At 41.4% G+C, this 22,775-nt stretch overlaps 1 protein-coding gene across 1 annotated transcript; it reads right to left on the bottom strand.

Moving 5' to 3' along the window:
- Positions 1 to 11,894: 11,894 nt before the first annotated feature.
- CHRNA10 (cholinergic receptor nicotinic alpha 10 subunit) lies at positions 11,895 to 21,430 on the bottom strand. Its single transcript, XM_072610274.1, has 6 exons — positions 21,061 to 21,430; positions 15,793 to 15,938; positions 15,429 to 15,583; positions 13,288 to 13,820; positions 12,288 to 12,774; positions 11,895 to 11,962 (listed from the first exon to the last, which is right to left on the bottom strand). The coding sequence occupies exons 1-5, from the start codon at positions 21,194 to 21,196 to the stop codon at positions 12,308 to 12,310; spliced, it is 1,437 nt and encodes a 478-aa protein (XP_072466375.1). The 5' UTR covers positions 21,197 to 21,430; the 3' UTR covers positions 11,895 to 11,962; positions 12,288 to 12,307.
- Between the last annotated feature and the right edge of the window lie 1,345 nt (positions 21,431 to 22,775).

Below are 22,775 nucleotides of genomic sequence, written 5' to 3'. Positions count from 1 at the left end.
GGCCATGCTGGAAGCTACCATTCCTTCACGGGGAGGATCATAGACCTTCCCTCCTCTGAACTCTATTTTTAATAAATTTTTCTTGATACCTTTTTTATGTGTCAAGTTTGTCTCTCCCAGTATCACACAATTATATCATATGACATGGAAATGTTTAACCTGTGTAATGTTAAGGGAATTTGAAGATCTTTCCTGCCCCTTAATAGGCCCATGTGACCTGCTTTGAGCTTTAGCCCAGCCCACAGCCTGAATCACCTGGAGCTGATGGTGGGAAGAGCTTGCTGAATGGGTGGAGCAGAAAGACTGTGTATAAACTTCCTTGTTACCATGTGGAACTGGATTTCTGATATCTGAATGAATATTTTGGTTCTGTCTTTCTATTTTGCAAATTTACCCTGGAAATGCTCCCGTATATCCATGGAGGCTGCTGCGGGTATCACATTGGTGTTACAACCTGGAGAAGGCTTAGGGAGGACACAATAACTGTCTTCAAGTATTTGAAGGTCTGTCAGATGGACTCAATCTCAGTGTCAGTCAATAAACATTTATTAAAAGTCTACTATGTGCCAGACACTTTGCTAAGTGCTGAGGATACAAAGAAAGGCAAAAGATAGTCCCTACCTTGAGTCAGCTAGATATAAACAAGCAAAAGAAAACTTTCTAGTCTTCTAGGAGAGGGGCACCAGGTTAGGAATGTGCGGGTCAGAGATCACTGACTCGAATAAAAATAAGAGACTTCTCAAGGTAGACGCAAAGCAAGAGGATTTTACTACAATCTTGCAAGAAAGGGCATCTCCTCTCTGACAGGTAGTCAGGAGAGTGAGGCAATTACAAAAGGCAAAAACAGAGATTATATAGCCCTAACACAGATCTCACCCCACTGCTGTCCTTTTGCTCCCATTGACTGGGAGGCAGGCTCACAATCTAAACGTGACAATCTACCCTGTGAGTAGGGGACAAGGAAGCAGTGGAATAACCAACAGAAAGCTAAAATAATGCTAACCTTATTTGACAGGCATTACGTTGATGTGGAAACCCAAGGGAGGTTGTGTTGTAGCAACCCAAGGGGGTGTTTAAGTTTTGTATTCCCAAAAGTCACATGATTTCTGGGAAACCGAAACTTAGGCCTAACCATCTACTAAAAGCCTTTTGTTAAGGACTGAGAAGTCTTCACTAACTTCATTCCATTAAGGAAGGGCTATTCTAGAGGTTATAAGAAGCCACTGACATGATTAATGTGAAAATGTGTTTAACAAGAATGTATGTATAGAACCTATATAAGATTGCAAGTCATCTTGGAGATGGGGCAAATAGGGAGGGGGAGAAAAATTTAAGACTTATGGAAATGATTGTTGAAAACTGGAAACAAATTTTTAAAAGCCCCTGGAGTTTATTGGGAGGAAGAATTTGGGATTGGGGGGTGGTAGAAAGGCTGGTTACTCCTCATTATAAGGGAAAACTTTCTAACATTTAGAACTGTCCAAAAGTGGAATGAGTTGCCTTGATAGATAGTAGGTTTTCTGTCACAGGGGTCTTCACATGCAGACTGGAAGACAATTTGTCAGGGATATTTTAGAGGGGATTCCTGCCCATGTTTGGGTTGAACTAGATGACCTTTCAGTTTCCTTCCAGCTAATATTCTAAGTTGCTAAAACCATTCCCTAGCCTTTGTTGTCTCTGAGTTGCAAAACTTGGGCAGGTTGCAGCATGTCCTGTGACACGCAATTTCCTAAGGATGCGCAGAAAACAGAAACCATAGTATCACAGATTTACAGATGGAAAAGACTTTAGAGGCTATCAAGTTCAATTCTAAAAAAGGGTAATTGACTGGTCCAGGGTCAGATAGGAAATGCAGAAACATGAAAAGAGTCCCTAAGGATGGAACAACAAAGATACAATACTTAGATAAGATATGGTTCCTGCTTTCATGGAGTTCACAGTCTACTGAGGTGTATACAAAAATAGCTAAAATCCTTGTGTATTGATGAATTGCCTTCCCTTGCCTCTAGTATATCCTAAGAACCTTCACTGGAATTAAAATCTGTCTGTGTCTCCTGCCCACCCCCTCACCATAGTACCTTTTCCCCAATGAGTTCTCTCTCTTTTTCTTGCTTTTGGAGGCAATAGGAGTTAAGTGACTTGCCCAGGGTCACACAACTACTAAGTGTCTGAGGTAAAATTTGAACTCAAGTCCACCTGACTAGAGGGCTAGTACCACATTGCTGTGTGTACCCCCTCTCTAGTGAATTCTCGATGCAGTCCCAGATTATTTTGTCAGGTCAGTGGCCTGGAAGAAAATGGGGAATAGGAAAACAAATAGGGAAAGGGAATGGAGTAGACCCCACCTGTGACCAAGAGAAAAAAACCATGAGAAAGAAAAAAACAAAAACCATTAAAAAAATGAAAAGAGGATACTTTGATCTACTTTCAGACTCCATAGCTCTTTCTCTGGATGTGGATAGCATTTTCCATCATGAGTTTCTTGAAATTGTGTTGGATTGTTGTATGGCTGAGAAGAGCTAAGTCTACCTTAGTTGATCATCACACAGTATTGCTGTTACTGTGTACAATGTTCTCTTGGTTCTGCTTACTTCACTCCATATCAGTTCATATACGTCTTTCCAGTTTTTCTCTGGAATCCTCTTGTTTATAATTTCTTATCACACAATAGCATTCCATTATATTCAATTATCACAACTTCTTCAATTGATGGCCATCTCCTCAATGTTCAATTCTTTTCCACCACAAAAAGAGCTGCTATAAATATTTTTGTACATGTGGGTTCTTTCCCCCTTTTTATGATCTCTTTGGGATACAGACCTAGGAGTTGTACTGCAGTATCAAAGAGTATGCAGAGTTTCATAGCCTTTTGTGCATAGTTCCAAATTCTCTCCAGAATGGTCGGATCAGTTCATAACTCCACCAGCAATGCATTGGTGTTCCAGCTTTCCCACATCATCTTCAATGTTTATCATTTTTCCTTTTTTGTCATCTGACAGGTGGTACCTCAGAGTTGCTTTAATTTGTATTTCTTTAATTAATGTACTGAGGCATTTTAGAGCTGAGTTCCATAGCTCCAGTTACAATAAAATATGTTTTTTCCTATGGTTATGAGAATGCCTCCTTGAACTGTTTAAACAAATCTCTCTTTTCTTATCTGAATCTATTTGTGGCACATCTGTTCTATTTTTATTTAAAATGCATTTTTATTTATTTTTGAATGTTCTTTGCTGTAAAAATTTTGAGTTTCAAATTCTCTCCCTTTCTCCTCCCACTTCCCCACCTACTGAGAAGACATGCAAAATTATACAATCAATTATAGATGTGAAATAATGCAAAACACATTTCAATTTTAGCAGTGTCTCAGAAAAAGGCAAAAAATAGAGAAAATTACACTTCAGTTTACATTTAGAGTTCATCAGTCCTCTCTCTGGAGGTGAAAAGCATTTTTTCATCATGAATCATTTTGAATTGTCTTGAATCACTTCTTTGATCATAGTAGCTAAGTCTTTTACAATTGTTCATCATTACAAGTTCTCACTTTTCTTTTCATCAGTTCGTATAGGTCTTACCATATTTTTTCCTTGTAACCCCACCCCCAACATTTCTTGTAATGCGTTACTTTATCACAATCATATGACTACTTATTCAGATGTTCCCCCATTGATGAGTATCCTCTTGATTTCCAATTCTTTGCTACCACAAAAAGAACAGCTTTAAATATTGTTGTACATATAGGTCCTTTTCCTTTGATTTCTTTGGGATACAGACTTAATAGTGGTGTTACTGAATCATTTTTATAGCTCTTTGAGCATAGTTTCAAATTGTTCTCCAGCATGGTTGGACTAGTTCATACTCCCTCAGCAGTTTGTTAATCTACCTATTTCTCCTCATCCTGTTCAGCATTTGTCATCTCTGATAGGTGTAAGCTGGTATCTCAGTGTTCTTTTAATTTGCCTTTCATTAATAAATAGTTACTTAGAGTATTTTTTCCTATATGACTTTAAATAGTTTTCTGAAAACTGCTTGTTTATATCCTTTGACCATTTATTATTTGTGGAATAGTTCTCATTTCTACAGATTTGATTCAGTTCTCTATATATTTGAGAAATGAGGCTTTATCAGAGAAACTTTCTATAAATTTGTTTTTGTATTACTCCACTGTCTATGGTACTTTTTAACAAAATGTAGTTTCCCTACTTATCTCTTTTATTCAGTCTATTTTTGCTTTTACTTTATCTGAGCTCATGATTGCTACCCCCTGCCTTTTTTACTTTGGCTGAAGCATAATAGATTCTTCTCCAGCTTTTTAACTGTGTCTTTTAATTTCAGGTATATTTCCTGTACACAATATATTGTTGGATTCTGATTTCTAATCATTTTTGCTATCTGCTTTTGTTTTATGGGTGAGCTAATCCCATTCACACTCACAGTTATGATTAATGTGTATTTCCCTCCATCAAATTTTATTCTATTTTTTTTATGATAGAAAGATAGAAAGGTCTATTTATTCATGTCTCTTTTTTTCTTATTCTTCCTCAAGTCTTTGTTTCTCACTACTATCTTCCTTTTATCATCTTCTTACCCACTTATCTTATCCCCTTTGCCTATTTCTAAGATTTCTATATCTTCTTCCCACTTTGAGCCAATTTTGATTAGAATGAGGTTCAAACATTGCCTACCACCCCCTCCTTTTCTCCTCCACTATAAAAGCTCTTTCTTGCAATCCTCTTTTATGTAAAAAATTTTCCTCATTTTACCTCTCCCTTCCCCCTCCTCACAGTAAATCCTTCTTCCTCATTCCGTCATTATTTTTTTTTCTGGAAATCATTCCAAGATAATTGGCTGACACTTACACCCTCTGTCTATATATACTCCTAACTGCTTTAATAGTACTAAGGTTTTTAGTTTAATCTTCCCATATAGAAATGTAAACTGTTTAACTTTATTGAGTCTCTGATGAGTACTCTTTTATTTTTTGATGCTTCTTTTGAGTCCTATGTGTGAAAGTCAAACCTTCTTTGCAGCTCTGGCTTTTTCAACAGGAATGCTTGAAAGTTTCATTAAATACACCATTTTCCCCCTGAATACTTAGGTTATTCTTGGTTGTAATCTGAGCTCCTTTGATTTCTGGAATTCTAAGCCTTTTTGCTCCACGAACATGGAAGCTGCTAAATCTTGTGTGATCCTGACTGTAGTTCCACAATATTTGAATTGTTTCTTGCTTAATGCTTACAATTTTCTCCTTGACTTGGGAGCTCTGGAATTTGGCTATAATATGCCTGAGAGCTTTCATTTTGTGATTTCTTATGGGAGATGATTGATGGATTCTTTCAATTTCTATTTTACTCTTGGGATCTAAGATATCAGGAGTCTTCCTTGACAATTTCTTGATATATTATGTCTCAGCTCTTTTGTAAAAAAATTTTGGCTTTCAGGTAGTCCAATAATTCTTAAATTATCTCTCCTCGGTCTTTTTTGTCCAGGTCAGTTGTTTTTCTGATGATATATTTCACATTTTTTCTATATTGTTCATTCTTTTGACATTATGTTAGTGTTTCTTGATGTGTCATGCAATCGTTAGGTTACACTTGTCCAATTCTAATTTTTAAGGTATCATTTTCTTTAGTGATCTTTTGTACCTCTTTTTCCATCTGCTTTTTAATTCTGCATTTTAAAGAGGATTTTTTCTTCAGTGAATTTTTGTGTCTCTTTTACCATTAGACCAATTCTGTTTTTGAAGGTATTATTTTTTTCTGTATTTTTGTGCCTCTTTTCTCAAGCTGTTAATTCCTTTTTCATATTTTTTTGGTATCACTCATTTCTTTTCCAAATTCTCCACTGCCATTCTTATCTCTTTCTTTAACTCTTCCAGGAATTCTTGTTAGGCTTTGATCTAATCATTATTTTTCTTTAGTTGTAGCTATTGTCTTTTTCTGAGTTTGTGTCTTGATCTTCCCTGATGCTGTAGGAGCTTTTTCATTTTCCTAGTCTATCTCTTGACTTTGAACTCTATGTTAAATTGGACCTTACTCACCTCAGGGTGGGAAAGTAGTGTTTCAAACTTTGGGCTCTTTTGTGCTGCTATTTTCAGAGCTAGTTCTGTGGGTTTGCAAATTTTTGGCACTAAATAGGTGGTATAATGTGCGGAAAGACGTGGTCACAGTTTTCTTGGTTTGTACTCTGGTTTTTGTCCAAGAAGAGTCCCTGTTCCCCTGCAGCCTCAAGCATTAGGGCTACCTTTGGCCCTGGATCTATGACCAGGTTCCCTGCTCTCCTGCAACTGAAAACTCTTGTGCTCCTTTTTGCCTTGGAACTGCTACCAGGGCCACTGCTCCCTTTTAACCAACCACAATTGTTCCTCTCTGCCCTAGAACTGGGATCCAGGACTACTTATGGGCAAGAGAGTTACCAACCAGCACCAACTTCATCCAGTGCCATCAAAGCATCTCCTATAATCTCTTTCTGAGTACTTGTCTAACCCTTTCTGTCTCTGGGCTGAGAGCTTGCAGAGCTGCTGCTGCTTCTGGTAGTGCTATCATGGCTACCTTCAAGGCCCACCATGACTATTGTCTCTGCTGCTCTTTGGGGCTGCCTTCTACCCAACTGTCACAGACCTCTCATGCCTATCTGCTAAGTGGTCTAAAGCTGGAAAAATGTCTCACTCTGGACTTTTTTTGGGCTCTGCTCTTCCAAAGAAGATTTTTTTTTATTTTGGAGTTATTGTAAAGTTGGATAATGTTGAAAGAGTTCAGTTGGGTTGCTACCTATATCTTTCTGCTCTACCTCCCTCTTCCCCTAGAAATAAGGGAGTGTACTTTCTACTCTTGTCAGTGCCTCCCACTGAGAATTGTGGTATATAAGGAGTACTGTATCTTTTAACTTGCTTCTAATATACCTAACTACTTTATATCTAACATTTAGCTGCCCTTTTTGTCTACAAAGATAGCATCTGAGATGAGGCAGCTAAGTGGTGTAGTGGATACAGCCCCAGTGCAGGAGTCAGGAGGACCTGAGTTCAAACCTCACCTCAGACACTTGACACTCACTAGCTGTGTGACCTTGGGCAAGTCACTCAATCCCAATTGCCTCATCCTGGGTCATCTCCAGTCATCCTGATGAATATCTGGTCACTGTATTCAGATGGCTCTGGAGGAGAAGTGAGGCTGGTGACCTGCACAGCCCTCCCACACTCAAAACAAAGTCAAGTGCAAGTCATGTCATTATTTCTCTGATGACATGGTTTTCTTCAGCAACGAAGGAGAAACACACACGTGTGCACACACACACACACACACACACACACATACATACACACACCTGTGACCTCCAAGGGGGTGGGACAGACCTCCCTCTGAACTCCAAGACTCCACTGGAAGATGTACATGAGTGGGAAGTATCCAACATGGGAGGTACAGGCAGTCAGGAGTACATGAATAAAATTCACCTTAATAGCTCAAAGAAGAAAATAATAGAGTTGGTTGAGTAGCAGGAAGGTTCCTTTGTACCTGAACGGATCCTTTCTTTGTAGGCCACAGCTGAGAATTTGCATTAAATAAAAGAAAGAATCAAAGATATCTAAATATATGTATGTATATGTAAGTCTATGCATGTATGTGTATAAGCATATATATCTTTGTGTATATATGTATCTGTGTGTATATATGTGTGTAATATATCTGTGCTAAATTGTCACCTTCTTGGATGTGGGAGTGGGAAGAAGGAAGAAAAAAGAACAAAGTAAAAAGTGGACAGCAGAGAACAAAAGAAAACCTACAAGGAAGCGAAGAAAAGATGGACAGCTCTCCACGCAATATGCAGTGTTTATTATATAGGCTTTCTTGAAATGGATATTTATTCCTGTATATTTTGAATCCTACCTTATGTCCTGCTGTGCACATGGCAATGCTTTTTTTCTTTTCTTATTTTGTATTTAAGTTTATAATATGTTTCTTTTTCTTTTCTTTTCATGTATTTAAGTAAAAATCAATTAATAATAAAATTTTTTAAAAAGAAAAAAAGAGTAAAGAGTTCAAAGACATTCGGGTCCTGGGATTGAAAGAGTTTTCTGGGAAGGGACAACTGCTAGAGAATATTTGTTCAAAGAAAGCCAAGCAATGTGGAGAGGACCCCTTTTCAACTCATGGGAAGCAGAGTGACAAGGGTTAGCAACAAGGAGAAGAAAATCCTGTCCTAACTCCTCACTGGATTCCCCCACCCCATCCTCCACACACCCCCGAGGACTTAGAATAACAGGAACTGACCCAGTTTACTTAGAGTAATGGGAACTGAGATGATTTTTTCTGGGGTTGGGGGAAAGGAGATCTCCAATAAGAGGGGAAAGGGCTCCCTCTTGGCTCCCCATACTTTCTCATGCTTCACTTAGGTGTGAGGTCCTTCGGTGTTCTTTGGTCTTTAAACAAAACGTGTTTGTTCCATGCTGGGTGCCCTATGTACCTGAATACTTAACTGAGGGTCACCCTTGGGGGCATGCCGTATCATTGGCATCACTGATGTTCCTAAGCTTCATCTGGGTGGGGATGAATGAGTCAGATTTATGAGAAGCTCAACAAAGTGTACCTTGATCCTTTGTATTAAGAGGTAGCCTCTGTGACCCGAGGGTGGGTATATAGTAGAACAAGAAAAATGCTAATCAAAGTCCAAACAAGTGAGGGAATGAGAGGGTTGTTACCACCTGGGAGAGATAAGGAAAGGCTTCATAGAGGAAGTAGCTTTTGAGTTTCGTTTTAAAGAATATAAGAAATAAACAAACGACTGGAAGTGAACAAAAGGGAAAGGGAAGAATCCAAGCATAGAAAAGAGAGTGAATAAAGCCAGAGATGCTGAGGGCACTGCATGTTTGGGATAAGGAAGTCATCTAGTTTAAATGTGGCATAAAGTGCAGGGAAAGAAGTAATGCAGCTGGAAAGGCAAGGCTATGTCAATTTGTGATGCCATATAAAAGAGTTTGAACATCAGGTCATAATAGAGGCAGCTAGGGTGGTGTAGTGTCTGGAGCACTAGGCTTGGAGCCAGAAAGATCTGAATTCAAATCCTGCCTCAGACACTTACTAGTTGCATGATCCAGGTAAGTTACTTATGTTGTCTACCTCAGTTCCTCATCTGTAAAACAAGCATAATACCTGCACTTACCTAGAAGGAGTGTTGCGGGTACCAAAAAAGATAACACCTGTACTTGATCAGCCTTAAAATGCTAAATAAATGCCAACTATTCTTATTAAGGGTCACTGAAGATATTTGAACAAAGGAGTCACATGACCTGTTCAAAGGTTATAACTCTCCCTGCTGCCAACTTCAGAAGGAGCAGAGTGAATGATGATCTCAGGACTATTGATAGCAGCCTTGACTTTCTTAGGGTTTCTCTGCTTTTTCCTAGCAGACACAGTGATTTAGTTGGCAGGTTGGTGGCTCAGTGAATAAAGTGCTAGACCTGGAGTCAGGAAGACCTAAGTTCAAATTTCTCAGCAGACATTTACTAGCTGTATGACCCTGGGTAAATCATTTAGCCTTTGTTTACCTCAGTTTCCACATCTGTATAATAGTAACATCTACTTCCTATTTTTACACGGATAAAATGATATATTTGTAAAATGCTTTACAAACTCTAAAATGTTAAATAAATGTTAGCTGCTATTATTATTATTACCTAAACTTATATATGTATGGTTTAAGGTTACAGTTAGAGAGGAATGATTTCCCTAATTTTGCTTCGAGATTGGAGCTTAGCCAATAAGAGTTTTGGCACAAGATCGCCTCTGAACCCAGAGAGAGAGAATTAATAAGGCGAGTCAGTAGTGAAGAGAGGGAAGGACTGGTTCGTTTGTCCACTGAAAGGCACTGCATCACAAACTTACACTCTAGAAAGCTTCACATGGGACAACCCTTCAAATACTTGCTCTGATGCCTCCTCTAAATCATCCCTCAGTTGCTTCTACCTATTCTTATATGGTCTGATGTTCAATGTTTTCACTATCCTTGTTCCTTCTCTGGACCCACTCTAATTTGCCATCGTCCTTTCTAAAATGTAAAGCTCTAGATCTAAACAGAATACTTTAGTGTGGTCTAACTGGAGCAGAGAATAGAGAAGCTATCTATAATCTCCTTCATTTTGGTTATTATACCTCTAAGAAGACTAGTCTAGAAGTCTAAAATTAGTCTAGAAGACTAAAATCATGTTAGTTTTTTTTTGTCTGTCATGTCATATTGGTGACTTACATTGAGTTTATAATTCCACTAAGATCCTCCCCCCCAGGTCTTTTTCACACTGTTTTCTAGTCCTATGCCTTCTATGGCTTGAGTCAGAGAAGATAAAGAGCTAGCCACTGAAGTTTTAAAAAAAACAAACAAACTGGAAGCAAATCCCAAAGGCTATGAGATTACTTTCACTGTTGCGATTGGTCAGATCTCAGTGTAACAAAGTGAGGGATGAAGAGCTGCATTCACTTGGGACTACAAAGTGAAAATCTTGTCATAAAATAGTAGAATCTTTATCCCCAAGAGATCATAAAAATGGGAAAGGGTCCCACATGTGCAAAAATATTTATGGCAGCACTCTTTGTAGTTGCTAAAACTGGAAATCAAGGGGATGCCCATCCATTGGGGAATGGCTGAATAAGTTGTGGTATATGAATGTAATGGAGCACTATTGCACCATAAGAAATGATGAACAAGAAGACTTCAGAGAGGCCTGGAAGGACTTATATGATCTGATGCTGAGTGAAAGGAGCAGAACCAGGTGAACTTTGTGCACAGCAATGACCACAGTGTGTGAGAGTTTTTTCTGGTAGACTTAGAACTTCGTAATAACGCAAGTACTTAAAAAAAAAAAATAATTCCCAATGGTTTTCTAAAGCAAAATGCCTTCCACACTCAGAGAAAGAACTGTAGAATTCATTCACATAATGTAGGAGATCACATTTGTATGTGTGTGTGTGTACTATGTTTTGATTTGTTATATGATTTCTTCCATTTATTTTAGTTCGTCTATACAACATGACTGTAGTGAAAACGTATTCAATAGGAAAGTATATGTAGATCCTAAATAGAATTGTGTACTGTCTTGGGGAGGGAGGGGGGTGGTGGGGGGCAGGTGGGGGGGGTAAAAATCTAAGTTTTTTGGTAGAGATTGTAGAACATTAAAATAATTAATTAATTAATTGAAAAAAATAGTAGAATCTTAGAGCTGGATGGGGCCTTTGAGAGAATCTTGCCAAACCTAAATGTGAATGTGAATCCCTTTTAAACTATTCCTCCTAGAGATGGGTATCTCACTATCTTTCAAGGTGACCTATTCCATTACAGAACTGCTCTGTTATTAAATCAAAATTTGTGTCCTTCATGGAGTGGATGAGTGGGAAGGTAGCTGTTTTGGGAGTCAGAGGATCTGAATTCAAGTCCCATTTCATGTCAACTTGAGCTAATAATGTCTCTTTTCTGAACCTCCGTTTCTTCCTCTGTAAAATAGGGATAATAATAATACATTCATGATTTTCCTCATAGGGTTGTTTTGAAAAAAAAGTGCTTTGTAAACTTTAAAGAATTATAGAGGATCTTTTCACTGACCCTTTCCCCCTTTTTTGTATATAAGAATCAGTGCCATCCCCTTCAAGCTGCAGATTTACTAGGAATCTTGACCACTTCTCTGGGTGTTACCATAAACCTCAATATTCGGACTGAAAGAAGGCTTGAGTGCTTTAATTCTTTCTAGGAAGACCCATCCTGTACTCGTACATTTCAGGAGTCTCAGCACCCCAAATGGTAACAAAACTTTGCATTATAGCTTATAATGAGTTATTCCTTGGTTTCTTTGCACTTAAAAAATTACTTTGTGAGTCTTGTCCTTTTTTTCTTCCAGATTAATTTTATTATTCATGGTTTAGTCTGTTTTATATTGGAGAAATGTTGAACAGTTGTGGCAGCTCTGATTGTTGTTTCATTTGACCTACAAAAATTAAAGAGATCATCAGTTACAAAAAAAAAGAGTTATGGAAATATGGATTAGTCTTATTATTTATCTGCCTTCCCTTTGGACTTGTATAGGACAATTCTCCCTCTTGACTGCAGCAACAACTATGGATCTCAGTTTTCTCTTCCGCAAAAAAGATTAGATGAATTTAAAGTTACTTCCAGCTCTAAATCTAATAGGGTATTAAATTTTGTCCCTCACTCAGGCTCTCTCCTGGCCTAAGCCCATGCTTCTCCATGTCCCAGTTCTTGCCCCATGCCATGCCCCTTCTAGATCCAAAGTCCTTTTCTCTGGCCTTTACCATCTCAGCATCTTCAGTCCTCAGATGGCATGGCCGAGGACCAGAAGGCTCATGGCAAGTACCATGGCAAAGAAGACAGCCAGGAAAAACCGGTCAACCACCCGTGCCAAACGCTTCCAGTCCCCTCTGAGACGCTGGGCAGCCCGGTGACTCCGGCAGGCCACAGCTATGGCACCCACGTGACGGAGCAGGGCCTCCTGGTGACAGGGGCAACGTGGTTCTGGGCATGGCCCAGCTCCTGATCCAGGGCCCAGGCGAGGCTTGGGGTGCATTGAGGGGAGAGGAGGAACTGGGGGATGCTGAGAACCCCCACAGGCCTCTCCCCGCTCCCGAACACACAACCCTCGGGCCAAGTAGCCTAACAGAAGTGTTTGGGCCCAGGCTGGCACTGGGCGGACTCCAGGGCCACTGTAGTGCAGATTCATGATGAGGATGGTCAATGCTGTGGATGCTGTCACTAGCGCCATGGTAGTCATATAGTACTTCCCTGCAGGAAAGAGACAATGTCTGGAATGAAGCTAGTGCCTTCTCAAAGAATCAAGGACTTGAAGAACTGGGAGGGACCTCACAGACCATATTGTTTAAACCACATCTGGCACACTCAAGCAGACCTTCATTCTTTGTGTCAAGGCCTTCAGTGACCCGGTACCTACCTTGGCTAGCCTTTTTATTCTGGTGTAGCTCTAATGGGATAACTAATCCTTTTCTCCCTTGCCCAGCACTTAAATGCTATTCATTCATTAACTTATTGTTTACTCTTCCTGGTTTTCATTTTCATCTTCCTCCTCAACTTCCCTAAGTCCTCCTCCTCCTCTTCATCACCTCTTTCTTTACTCCTCCAATGCTGCTCATCCATGAAGTATCTCTTTTCCCTCCTCCCTTGGTTCTCAGCCCCCAGCTGCCTGCAGTCCCTAGACACGCTAATGGGGCTGAGGTGCAGCGTGGGGTAGGGGTGGGGTGGAGGGATGGGACGTGGTCCAGCTGCCTCCCCGCCTCTCACCGATGAGGGGCACACTCTCCGCCGGGGGCATGTTCTCGGCCAGTAGCAGCTGGAAGACGGTGAGGGCCAGGAGGACCGTGACGCCCAGAGACACCTTCTCCCCTGAGTCGGCAGGCAGGTGGAAGGCGAGCGGGGCCAGCAGCGAGATGAGCACGCAGGGCAGCAGGAGGTTGGCCACATAGGCGGCGGCTCGGCGCTGGAGCAGCAGCGTGTATGTCACGTCTGGGTAGGGTTCTGAGCAGCAGCCATAGGTGACCACGCTCCGCCGGGCAGGCATGCCCAGCACGCGCCACTCCACGTTCTCCACGAAGTCGGCCAGCCTGGCCCCCGGAGCGCCGGGCCACAAGTCCAGCTGGTGGCCGCCGTGGGTCCAGGAGCCGAAGGTCAGGCGGCAGCTCTGCGAGTCGAAGGGAAAGGCCGCCACGTCCACGCGGCACGAGCTCCGGGTGATGGCGGGGGCGTCCCAGCGTACGCGGCCGTCGTGGCGAAGGACCACGTTGGTGCTGGCCGAGGCCGGCTGCTGCGTGTCTGCCCTGAAGGGAGACGGCGTGGGTGAGGAGCGAGACAGAGCGGGGGACGGAGGGACCTATGGGGAGGGCCATCGTGGAGCAGGGTAAGTGGGGAGAAAGGCCTGAATTCACTGACCCATCCCAAAAGGGATGGGAGCCATCTCTCTCCACAGCATTCATCTAGATTCACCTCTCTGCTCCCTTTCCTACCGAACCACAAAATCTCAGAGCTGGCCAGCTACTCCGACCTATACCTAAAAGAATCCTTCCACAACATCCTAGCAGATGGCGGTCCACCTTTTACTTGGAGACCACCAGCAGGGAGAATGCCCTGGCTCCTGAGGCATCCCATCTCATTTTGGATCTACTGTTTCCCACCCCTCACCCCCAAACAGTAACGTTTCTTTTCCTGCCCTTTTGCTCCATCTACCAAATATCTCTCTATTCACTCTCCGCTTTCCTCAGTTTCCCCTAGATCAGGTTCCTCACTGCTCTTTTTTCTCCCTCTGCTGTCATTCTTCCTAGAGCGATTTTCTTCCAGCTCTGCTTCCTCTGAGCTTTTTGCTTTGCCTTGCCTCTGGTTCTTCCATGCTGTTTTTCATTAACTGTTATCGTCAGTTCTCTGCCTCCTCATCCCTTTGTTCTGTTTCTTGTTTTCGTCTCCCTTTATTCTCTTCTGCCTTGTTTTCTTCTGCCTCTATGCTCAGTGACCTCCTAGTCCAGGGGTGGGGAACCTGCAGACTTGAGGCTATGTGTGGCCCTCCAGGTCCTCAAGTTTGGCCCTTTGAATCCAAACTACACAGAACAAATCCGCTTAATAAAAGGATTTATTCTGTAAAATTCTGATTCAGTCAAAAGGCTGCACCCAAGGAACTAGAAGGCCCCATGTGGCCTCCAGGAGCAGGTTCCCCATCCCTGTCCTGTTTGTTTTCTTCTGCCCTCTTGTGCTCTGTTTTACTGCTTCTCTATTTCTCCTGAGCTTGAGGACCACCTCTCTCTGTTTCCATTTTTCTTGTCTTTTCTCTTTTGCTTCTGTTTTATTCCTTAGCTGGCTTCCTCCACTGACCCTTTTCTCCTTCAGATCAATTTCTTTCTCTACTAGTAATTTGCCCTCTGCCTTGTTCCTTCTCTACTCTCTCCTTCCCCTGCTGTTTCACTCCCTATTCTGGTCCTGCTCTGTTCAGTTCCCCTTATGCTCTTGTCTGTCCTGGTTTTTTTCCCATTCTGCTTCAATATGTTTTGCTGGTTTCCCCTGAGTTTTGTTTTCACTTTCTCTCTCCTTGACAATAAATCCCCCTACTGTGTGTGTGTCTCTCTCTATGTGTGTATATATATGTATACATACATATACACGTATGTATACGTATGATAGTTATTTGTATGCCATCCCCTCTATTAGAATTTGAGCTCCTTGAGGAAAGGGACTGTTTGAGGGAATTATAGTCTAGGCTGTGTTGTCAAAGAGCCCAGTGTGCTGCACCTCAGTTTCCTCGTCTGTAAAATGGGGATAATAATAGTACCTACCTCAGAGGGTCATTGTGAGAATCAAACAAGATGCTATACATAAAGTGCTTTGAAAACCTTAAAGGGTTATATAAAATTATTATTAATTATTATTATTACAATTCATACTTGTTATAGAGCACGATATCAGGTCTCCAGACCAAGCTGCTGGGAATTCTTATGGAGTCAAGACCCCCGTAGACCTCAGGCTCCCAATGCAGGTAGGCATCAGCCCACTCCTGGCGAATCCACAGGTATAGGGTCAGCACCTGATTTCGTTCATCCTGGGAAAGAGATACTGAAGTGCTCAACAGATATGGTAACACATGCAGATTTACCCATATATACATCTACACAGAAGCATACACACAATTATAAACATACATGGTTGTGCAAAGACAACCCTAGATAGATAATTACATGTAGTCACACACAAGTACATGCTGACTTTTTTGCATATGAAGTCAAAGACATACCTACAGCCCCCACTCACCATGTCAATAATTTGGGACAGGGTCACATCCAGTGTCACATTTAGGGCTTGATCTGTATCTTCCACAGGCCGAAGGGCACTAGTGTAATTGGTAAAGAGGTCATGGAGCAGTTTCTGTGCAAGCTTCCCTTCAGCTGCTCGAGAACCTGAAAGCAGGGAGAGATTGTGGAGAGATCTACCATCCACCTACTATCAAGTTTCAATTCAGCTGTCATCTTGCTTTCCATTTATCTAATATATATTCACCACTCATCATCTGCCATCTATTCATTGTTTAGCCATTATTTATTTTCTGTCTTCTTTCCAGTCACCATTCTCTGTCATCACCATTCATCTACGTTCCATCCAACTACTGTCTATATATAGTGTGCTCACCATCACCATTGTCTTTCCATCTACTGTGTACTACTCATACATCTACCATCCCTCCATCCATTCTGTGCAATCCATCATTTGCTGTCCACTACTCACCATCTATCAATCATCTACCACTTATCTATTAATATTCCATCTACTATCATCCACCCATCATCCACCATTCAATACTCATATTTCATCCAACTCATATCCCATCTATCCATCGTCCAACATTTATAAAATTATAAAGGGCCAGACTTGGAAGGGACCACAGAGACCATCCAACAATGACTTTAAGCCACCACTTCCTGAGGCAGCCTAATCTACTCTGGAATAGCTCTGTTGGGAAATTTTTCCTTAGATCAAGTCTGAATTTGCCTCTGCAATTTTTTCCACTTGCTCCTAGTGCTATCCTTTGGGACCAAGCCAAATAATTCCAAGTAATAATCCTTCAGATACTTGAAGACAAGAATCATGAAACTCAGTTTTTTAGGTTAAATATACCTAGTGCCTTTATTCCAAAATACCTCAATGGTATCTTTTACTCTCTCCTCCTTTGCTCCAATCTCAGACAAAAAAGTAGCCTTTCTTCTTGCAGACACCAACCCCTCTACTTGGGTCTTTGATTCTCTCCCCTCAGATCTATTCTGAATGGTCACCTCTCCAGTCATCCTCTTGCTCTCTGCTAATTACTTTAATACTGTCCACCTCATTTTTAAAAATAGTTAGCTATATGGTACAGTGGTTAGTGCTCTGGGTTTAGATTCAAGAACTTCCGAGTTCAGATCTGGCCTCAGACACTTACTAGCTGTCTGACCCTGGGCAAGCCACTCAGCTTCTTTTTGCCTGAGTTTGCTAATCTGTAAAATGGGAGGACTACTACCATCTACCTCCCAGGATTGTTGTGAGGATCAAATATGATAATAATTGTAAAGTGCTTAGCACAGTGCTTGACACATGCTGTAAAAATGTTAGCTATTTTTTTAAGCCTTCACTTAATCCTATTCCCTTTGAACTGTCAAACTAAGATTCTTCTTTTTCATAGTCACTTTTAGATAAAGGTATCCATAGTCTTTGCATACATTTTCCTGTTTCACATTTCACTTCTCAGTCCTTTGCAGTTATCCTTCTGACTCTACCATGCAAATGAATTTGCTCTCTTGCCAGTTATCAATTATTTCTTAATTTCCAGTTTTGATGACTTTTTCCTCTGTTTTCATCTGTCTTGACCTTTCTGCAGAGTTTGATACTGTTGACTACTCCCTCCTCCTAGAGACTCTTTCCTTCTTGATTTTTCTCCTCCTTCCTATCTGGTCACATCCTTTTTGTGTCCTTTGCTGGATAAGCATACTCATCCTTTCGCCACATGGAGTCATACTCTATGACCCTGTCCTGGGTCCTCTTTTCTTCTCTCTCTACATTCTCCCTTGGTGATTTCATCAGCTCCTATGGACTTGGCTATCACCTTTACACAGAGCACTGCCAGATATATATATCCACCCTCAGTCTCTTTCCTGAACTCAAGTCCCACTGTCTTCTGACTCCTGATTGGGCAACTCCACCTTAGAACATCTCAGACTTAATAGTCAAAAACCAGAACTCATTATCTTTCCCTCTAAAGCTTTCCCTCTTCTTAACTTTCCTGGTTCTATCAAGGACATCACCATCCTTCCAGTTACCCAGGTTTACAACCCAAAAGTCAGCCTGAATCTTCTGTCCTTCACCCATGTCCCTTAGTTTTCAAGTCTTGTTAATTCTACCTCCACGCTCTTTCCATCCCTCCCCTTCTCTCCATTCACATGACTACCACTCCAGTTCAGGTCCTCATCCCCTTTCTCCTGGGCTATTGCAATAGTCACTTACTTGGTCACCCTGTCTCCAGTCACCCCTCTACCCTTTCTTCACACAGTTGCCAAATTGATAATCCTAAAGAACGGATATGACCATATCAACCAGCCCAGTTCAAGGCTCCCTCATTCCACTGGGATAAAATTAAAATCCTTTGGTTTGTTTTTAAAGTCCTTTAGAGTATGGTTCAAGAGGGAGGACAAATGGGAGGAGGGGGTAATTAGAAGTAAACACTTTTGAAGAGGAATAGGGTCAAAAGAGAGAACAGAATAAATTGGGGGGGATAGGATGGAGGGAAATATAGTTAGTTTTTCACAACATGACTGTCATGGAAGTGTTTTGCATGTCTACATGTGTATAAGCTATATTGAATTGCTTGCCTTCTCAGTGGGGATTGGGTGGAAAGCAAGGAAAAGAGAGAAGTTGGAACTCAAAGTTTTAAAAACAAATGTTAAAAATTGTTTTTACATGCAACTGGGAAATAAGACATATAGGCAATGGGTTATAGAAATCTATCTTGCCTTACAAGAAAATAGAGGAGAAGGGGATGACAGAAGGGAGGGAGGGGTATGATAGAAGGGAGGGCAGATTGGGGGAAGTGATAATCAGAATGCTCAATATCTTGGGGTGGGCAGAGGGGAGAGATGGGGAGAAAATTTGGAACTCAGTCTTGTGGAAGTGTCTGTTGAAAACTAAAAATAAATAAATAAAAGTTTTTTTAAAAAGAGTATGGTTCTAGGTTACATTTCCGTGTTCACTGTATATTACTTGCCCTCACACACCCTATGTTGTGACTGAAGTGGTCTGCCTACTCTTCACATGTAGGACAATCCATCTCCCATTTCTGTACCTTTGTACAATTTGTCTCCAATGCATAGAGTGTATAGCTTTCTCACCTTTACCTCATAGAATCCCTGGCTTTCTTTAAAGATCAGCTGAAGAGTCATTTCCTCCAGGGAACCTATCCCAATCCTATAGTTGCTAGTGCTCTTTCCCTGGAAATTACCTTGTATGTGTGTGTGTGTATGTATGTGTGTGTGTATGTGTGTGTGTGCACATATTGCTTCTCTCCAATAGGATGTGAGCTCATTGATGTTAGTTTTATTCAGGTTTGGGGGGGGGGGTTGCCTGACACATAGTAGGCACTTAAATAAATGCTTGTTGAATGAATAAAATGGTATGGTATGATACTTTCTTATTCTTCATCATTCTGGTTGCATTCCTCTGGGTGCTCTCTAGTTTATCAATGTCCATTCTAAAATATGGAGCTAGGACCAAATACAGTACTTTAACTGTGGTCTGTCCAGTGCAGAGCAGACTGGATTTATCACCCAAGGACTATGCCTCAATGCAACATAAAATCAAATTAACTTTTTTTGACTACAGTATCACATGGATTTATATTCATTCATCATTCATCTTCTACCATCTACCCATCAACCACAATCAAGCAAGTATTCATTTACTATCCACTATCTATATATCTATCTACTCACCATTCACTGACAGACCACCCCCATCCCAACCATTCCCCCACCATCCCAACATTTCTCCATACATCCCTTTATTGCCTATCCAGATATCCATTCTCCATCTCACCCCTCCCAATAATCCAGCACTTTATCCTATGCCCTTCTATGAAAAGAGAACGTCCCTATACCTGGCAAGAGCTGAGGTAAGAGCAAGAAACATGGGCTTGAGGAGAGCATCCAGGGGATGAGGAAGGAGACCATTGTAAAGGCAGCAACAGGCTGGAGAGGTGCAGAGACTGTAACAAGTTGGGGTAGGGCCGAGTCTCAGAGGTCTGTCTCCTCATGTGAAGGCTGGATATAGCAGAAGACAGACACCATTATGGACTGAACCAAAAACAAGACATCTGTGAAGTCCAGGGTGCCTTCCATATTTAATTGTAATCCTCTACCCTTCTGTGCTGCCTGGCCCAGCCATCACTCAGAACCAGTTTCAGAGTTGAAGGAGATCTTGGAGATCACCTGGTTCAATCAATATATGAACAGGAACTTCCATACAACATACTTGACCAGTGGTCAGCCAGTCTCAACTTGAAGACTTTCAGTGATGGGAAATCCATGTCTGAGGCAACCCATTCTGTGTTGACGTGACCCTCAGTGTTAGGAAGTCTTTCCTTTTAATTAAGATAAATGTGTCTTTTTGCAACTTTTGTTTTGTTTTGTCCCTTGCTCCTTTTCTTCCCCTTGGGTCCAAAAAGGACAAAATGAATTCCTCTTCTGTACAACAGTCCTTCAAGTGCTTAAAGAAAGCTCCCATGACTCCCCAAAATCTTCAAAAAGCAGAATACCTCCAGTTCCTTCAACTGGTCCTTCAGATGCAGCATCCCTAGTTTGTTCATCATTCTGTTCTACCCCTCTACTCCTCTGAATGCACCTCAGTTTGTCACTGTCTTTCCTAAAATGTGACACCCAGACCACCATATTCCAGGTACGGTCTTTCTGTGCCTCTGTTGATGCAGTCCAAGAAGCCATTAATATTATTGGCTCCTATGCCACACTATGGATTTATGTTGATCTTGTAGTCTACTTTGTAGGACTTTTTCATATGAGCTATGGCCTGACCAGGGTTTAACATGGTACCTGGCTCACAGGAGGTGCTTAATAAATGCTTTTTAATGACTAGTCATGTCTTCCCCATTCTGCATTTGTATGATTTTTTTTAAACTCAAGTTTAGGACTTTACATTTATCCCTATTATATTTCATATTACTGATTTAGGCCAAAGGCCTAATCTATCAAGGTCTTTTTCTATCTGGTTTTCATCCAACATGTTAACTCCCACTTTTGTGACATTTTCAAATTTGTTTTTTTATCTTCAAATTAGTTAAGTATACTAACTATGCCTTTATCAGATCGCCTGTCTTTCTTTTCCATCAGCCACTCCATTTGTCCAGTTCCCAATGATTCAACCTCCACATCTTTCCTCTTCCTCCTTCCCTTCCACCCCTCCTGCCATCCCTCCTTTCCTCCCCCATCCCTTACACACATACACACACACACACACACACACACACACACACACACACACACAAACCTGAGGCAGTTCCTGGGGCAGCAGCAGGTGAGAAACAGGTCCTGATGGTTAGGAGGACCCCCAACCTCTCCTTAACACCTGGGCAGGCCCTGAGCTTAGAGACATTTGAGAACTGCCCCCTCTCCCACTTTAACATCCTTCCTTCCCTTCCCCCCACGGAAACAGATGAAACATCAGCCCAAGGTTCACTCAATTATTCATTGAGTGTAAGAAAAGCTAGCTTAGGGAGAGACCTAGAGACCAATGGCAGAATGCCCAGATCAACCTTCCTGATACTTCTGCACCCTGATGTCTAGGATTTGAGGGTGCAGGCTTCCATTTCCATTCCCATACCCCAACCCTCAGGCATTGTCTGACATTACCAGGCTTGTCTCTGATACGTAGTGTGAGGGATGTAGGAAGTGTCCTTCCCTGTTCGTTGACCATGACCATTCTTTCCAGGAATGCTCTACAGCCAGCTCCCTTAAGCTCAGGAGAGCTCATTTTTCAGTTTCCCCTGTCAGTATTTAAACCTCAGAAATCAGCAAATGCTACAAATTAGGATTTGCTCTATTGTCTTGTTGATTGCCTAGACTTCAGAAAGTGATGGAGCAAAATCTTAATAACGAATTAAACTTAAAAGCATGTCAGGCTTATTTTTCCAGAATTGGGTTGTTAAACATTTACCAGCATACCTTTGAAACCACTCAGAGTTCAGTACCCACACTTCCAGTGATTGAAAAAGCATTTAGCAAATACTCCTATGAGTAAAGGGCCTTGTGCCCTGGGGATGGTTAAGATAACCAAAGTCCTGCTTCCTTGCTGTGTAACTGGGGCAAGGAGAAAGGAGTTAAGCATGAAATAACAGAGGCTGAGACAAGGTCAAAGAGGTAAAATAGAATGGAATTCAGCAAGCTTTTATTAAACTCCAAATGTGGGCAGTCCTCACATTAGGCATTGGAGGTAACTGACAAAAAATTCCTGAAACAACTCCTGCCCAAAAGGAACTTCCATTCTCCGGGGAATGACACATCTACTCAGATAAGCGTGTCCGTAGGAAGAAGTTTGGGAGTAGAGGAAGAGTGCTAACAACAGAGGAATAAGGAAGGGCTTTATGTAGAAGGCAGAGCCTGAGCTGAGGCTGGAAAGAAGACTAGTTTTCATGCTGTTATTAGGATAGCAATTGTGTGGAGGCTGGAGGGGAATGGAAACATAGAAGCCACTGCAATAGTTCAGGTGAGAGGGGATGAAGACTGAGAAAGGACTATTGGATTTAGCAGTTGATAACCTTGGGAAAGGGAGGCAAGAAGCAAGCACTTACGTACCTACTATGTGCTAGACACTATGCTAGAGAAAATTGTATAATGATTGTATGAGATTTAGTCAGTGAGGTGGTGCAGTGCATAGAGCAGTGGGCTTGGAATCAGGCTCAACTTCATGAATTCAAATATTCCCTCAGACACTAACTAGCTGTGTGACCCTATTTGCGCTATTTGCGCAGCCCTATTTGCCTCAGTCTCCTCAGTGAGCTGGAGAAAGAAATGACAAACCACTCTAGTATCTGATAATCATTAAATATCATTTTTGGCCTTTAATAAGGGCCAGAGACTGAATTAAACCTGTAACTAAAAGTTTCTTTGTTCTCTGAAGTAAACTCAGAGAATACCTCTTCCTATGTTAACAAGGCCAGATGGGATTGATTTAGCATTTTTTATGAGACCCTTAACCCAAGACAC

This window comes from Notamacropus eugenii, chromosome 5 (assembly GCF_028372415.1).
Source record: "Notamacropus eugenii isolate mMacEug1 chromosome 5, mMacEug1.pri_v2, whole genome shotgun sequence".
Lineage (NCBI taxonomy): Eukaryota > Metazoa > Chordata > Mammalia > Diprotodontia > Macropodidae > Notamacropus > Notamacropus eugenii.
Note: the sequence above shows the minus strand (reverse complement) of the source record. Positions and strands in the feature narration are given on the sequence as shown.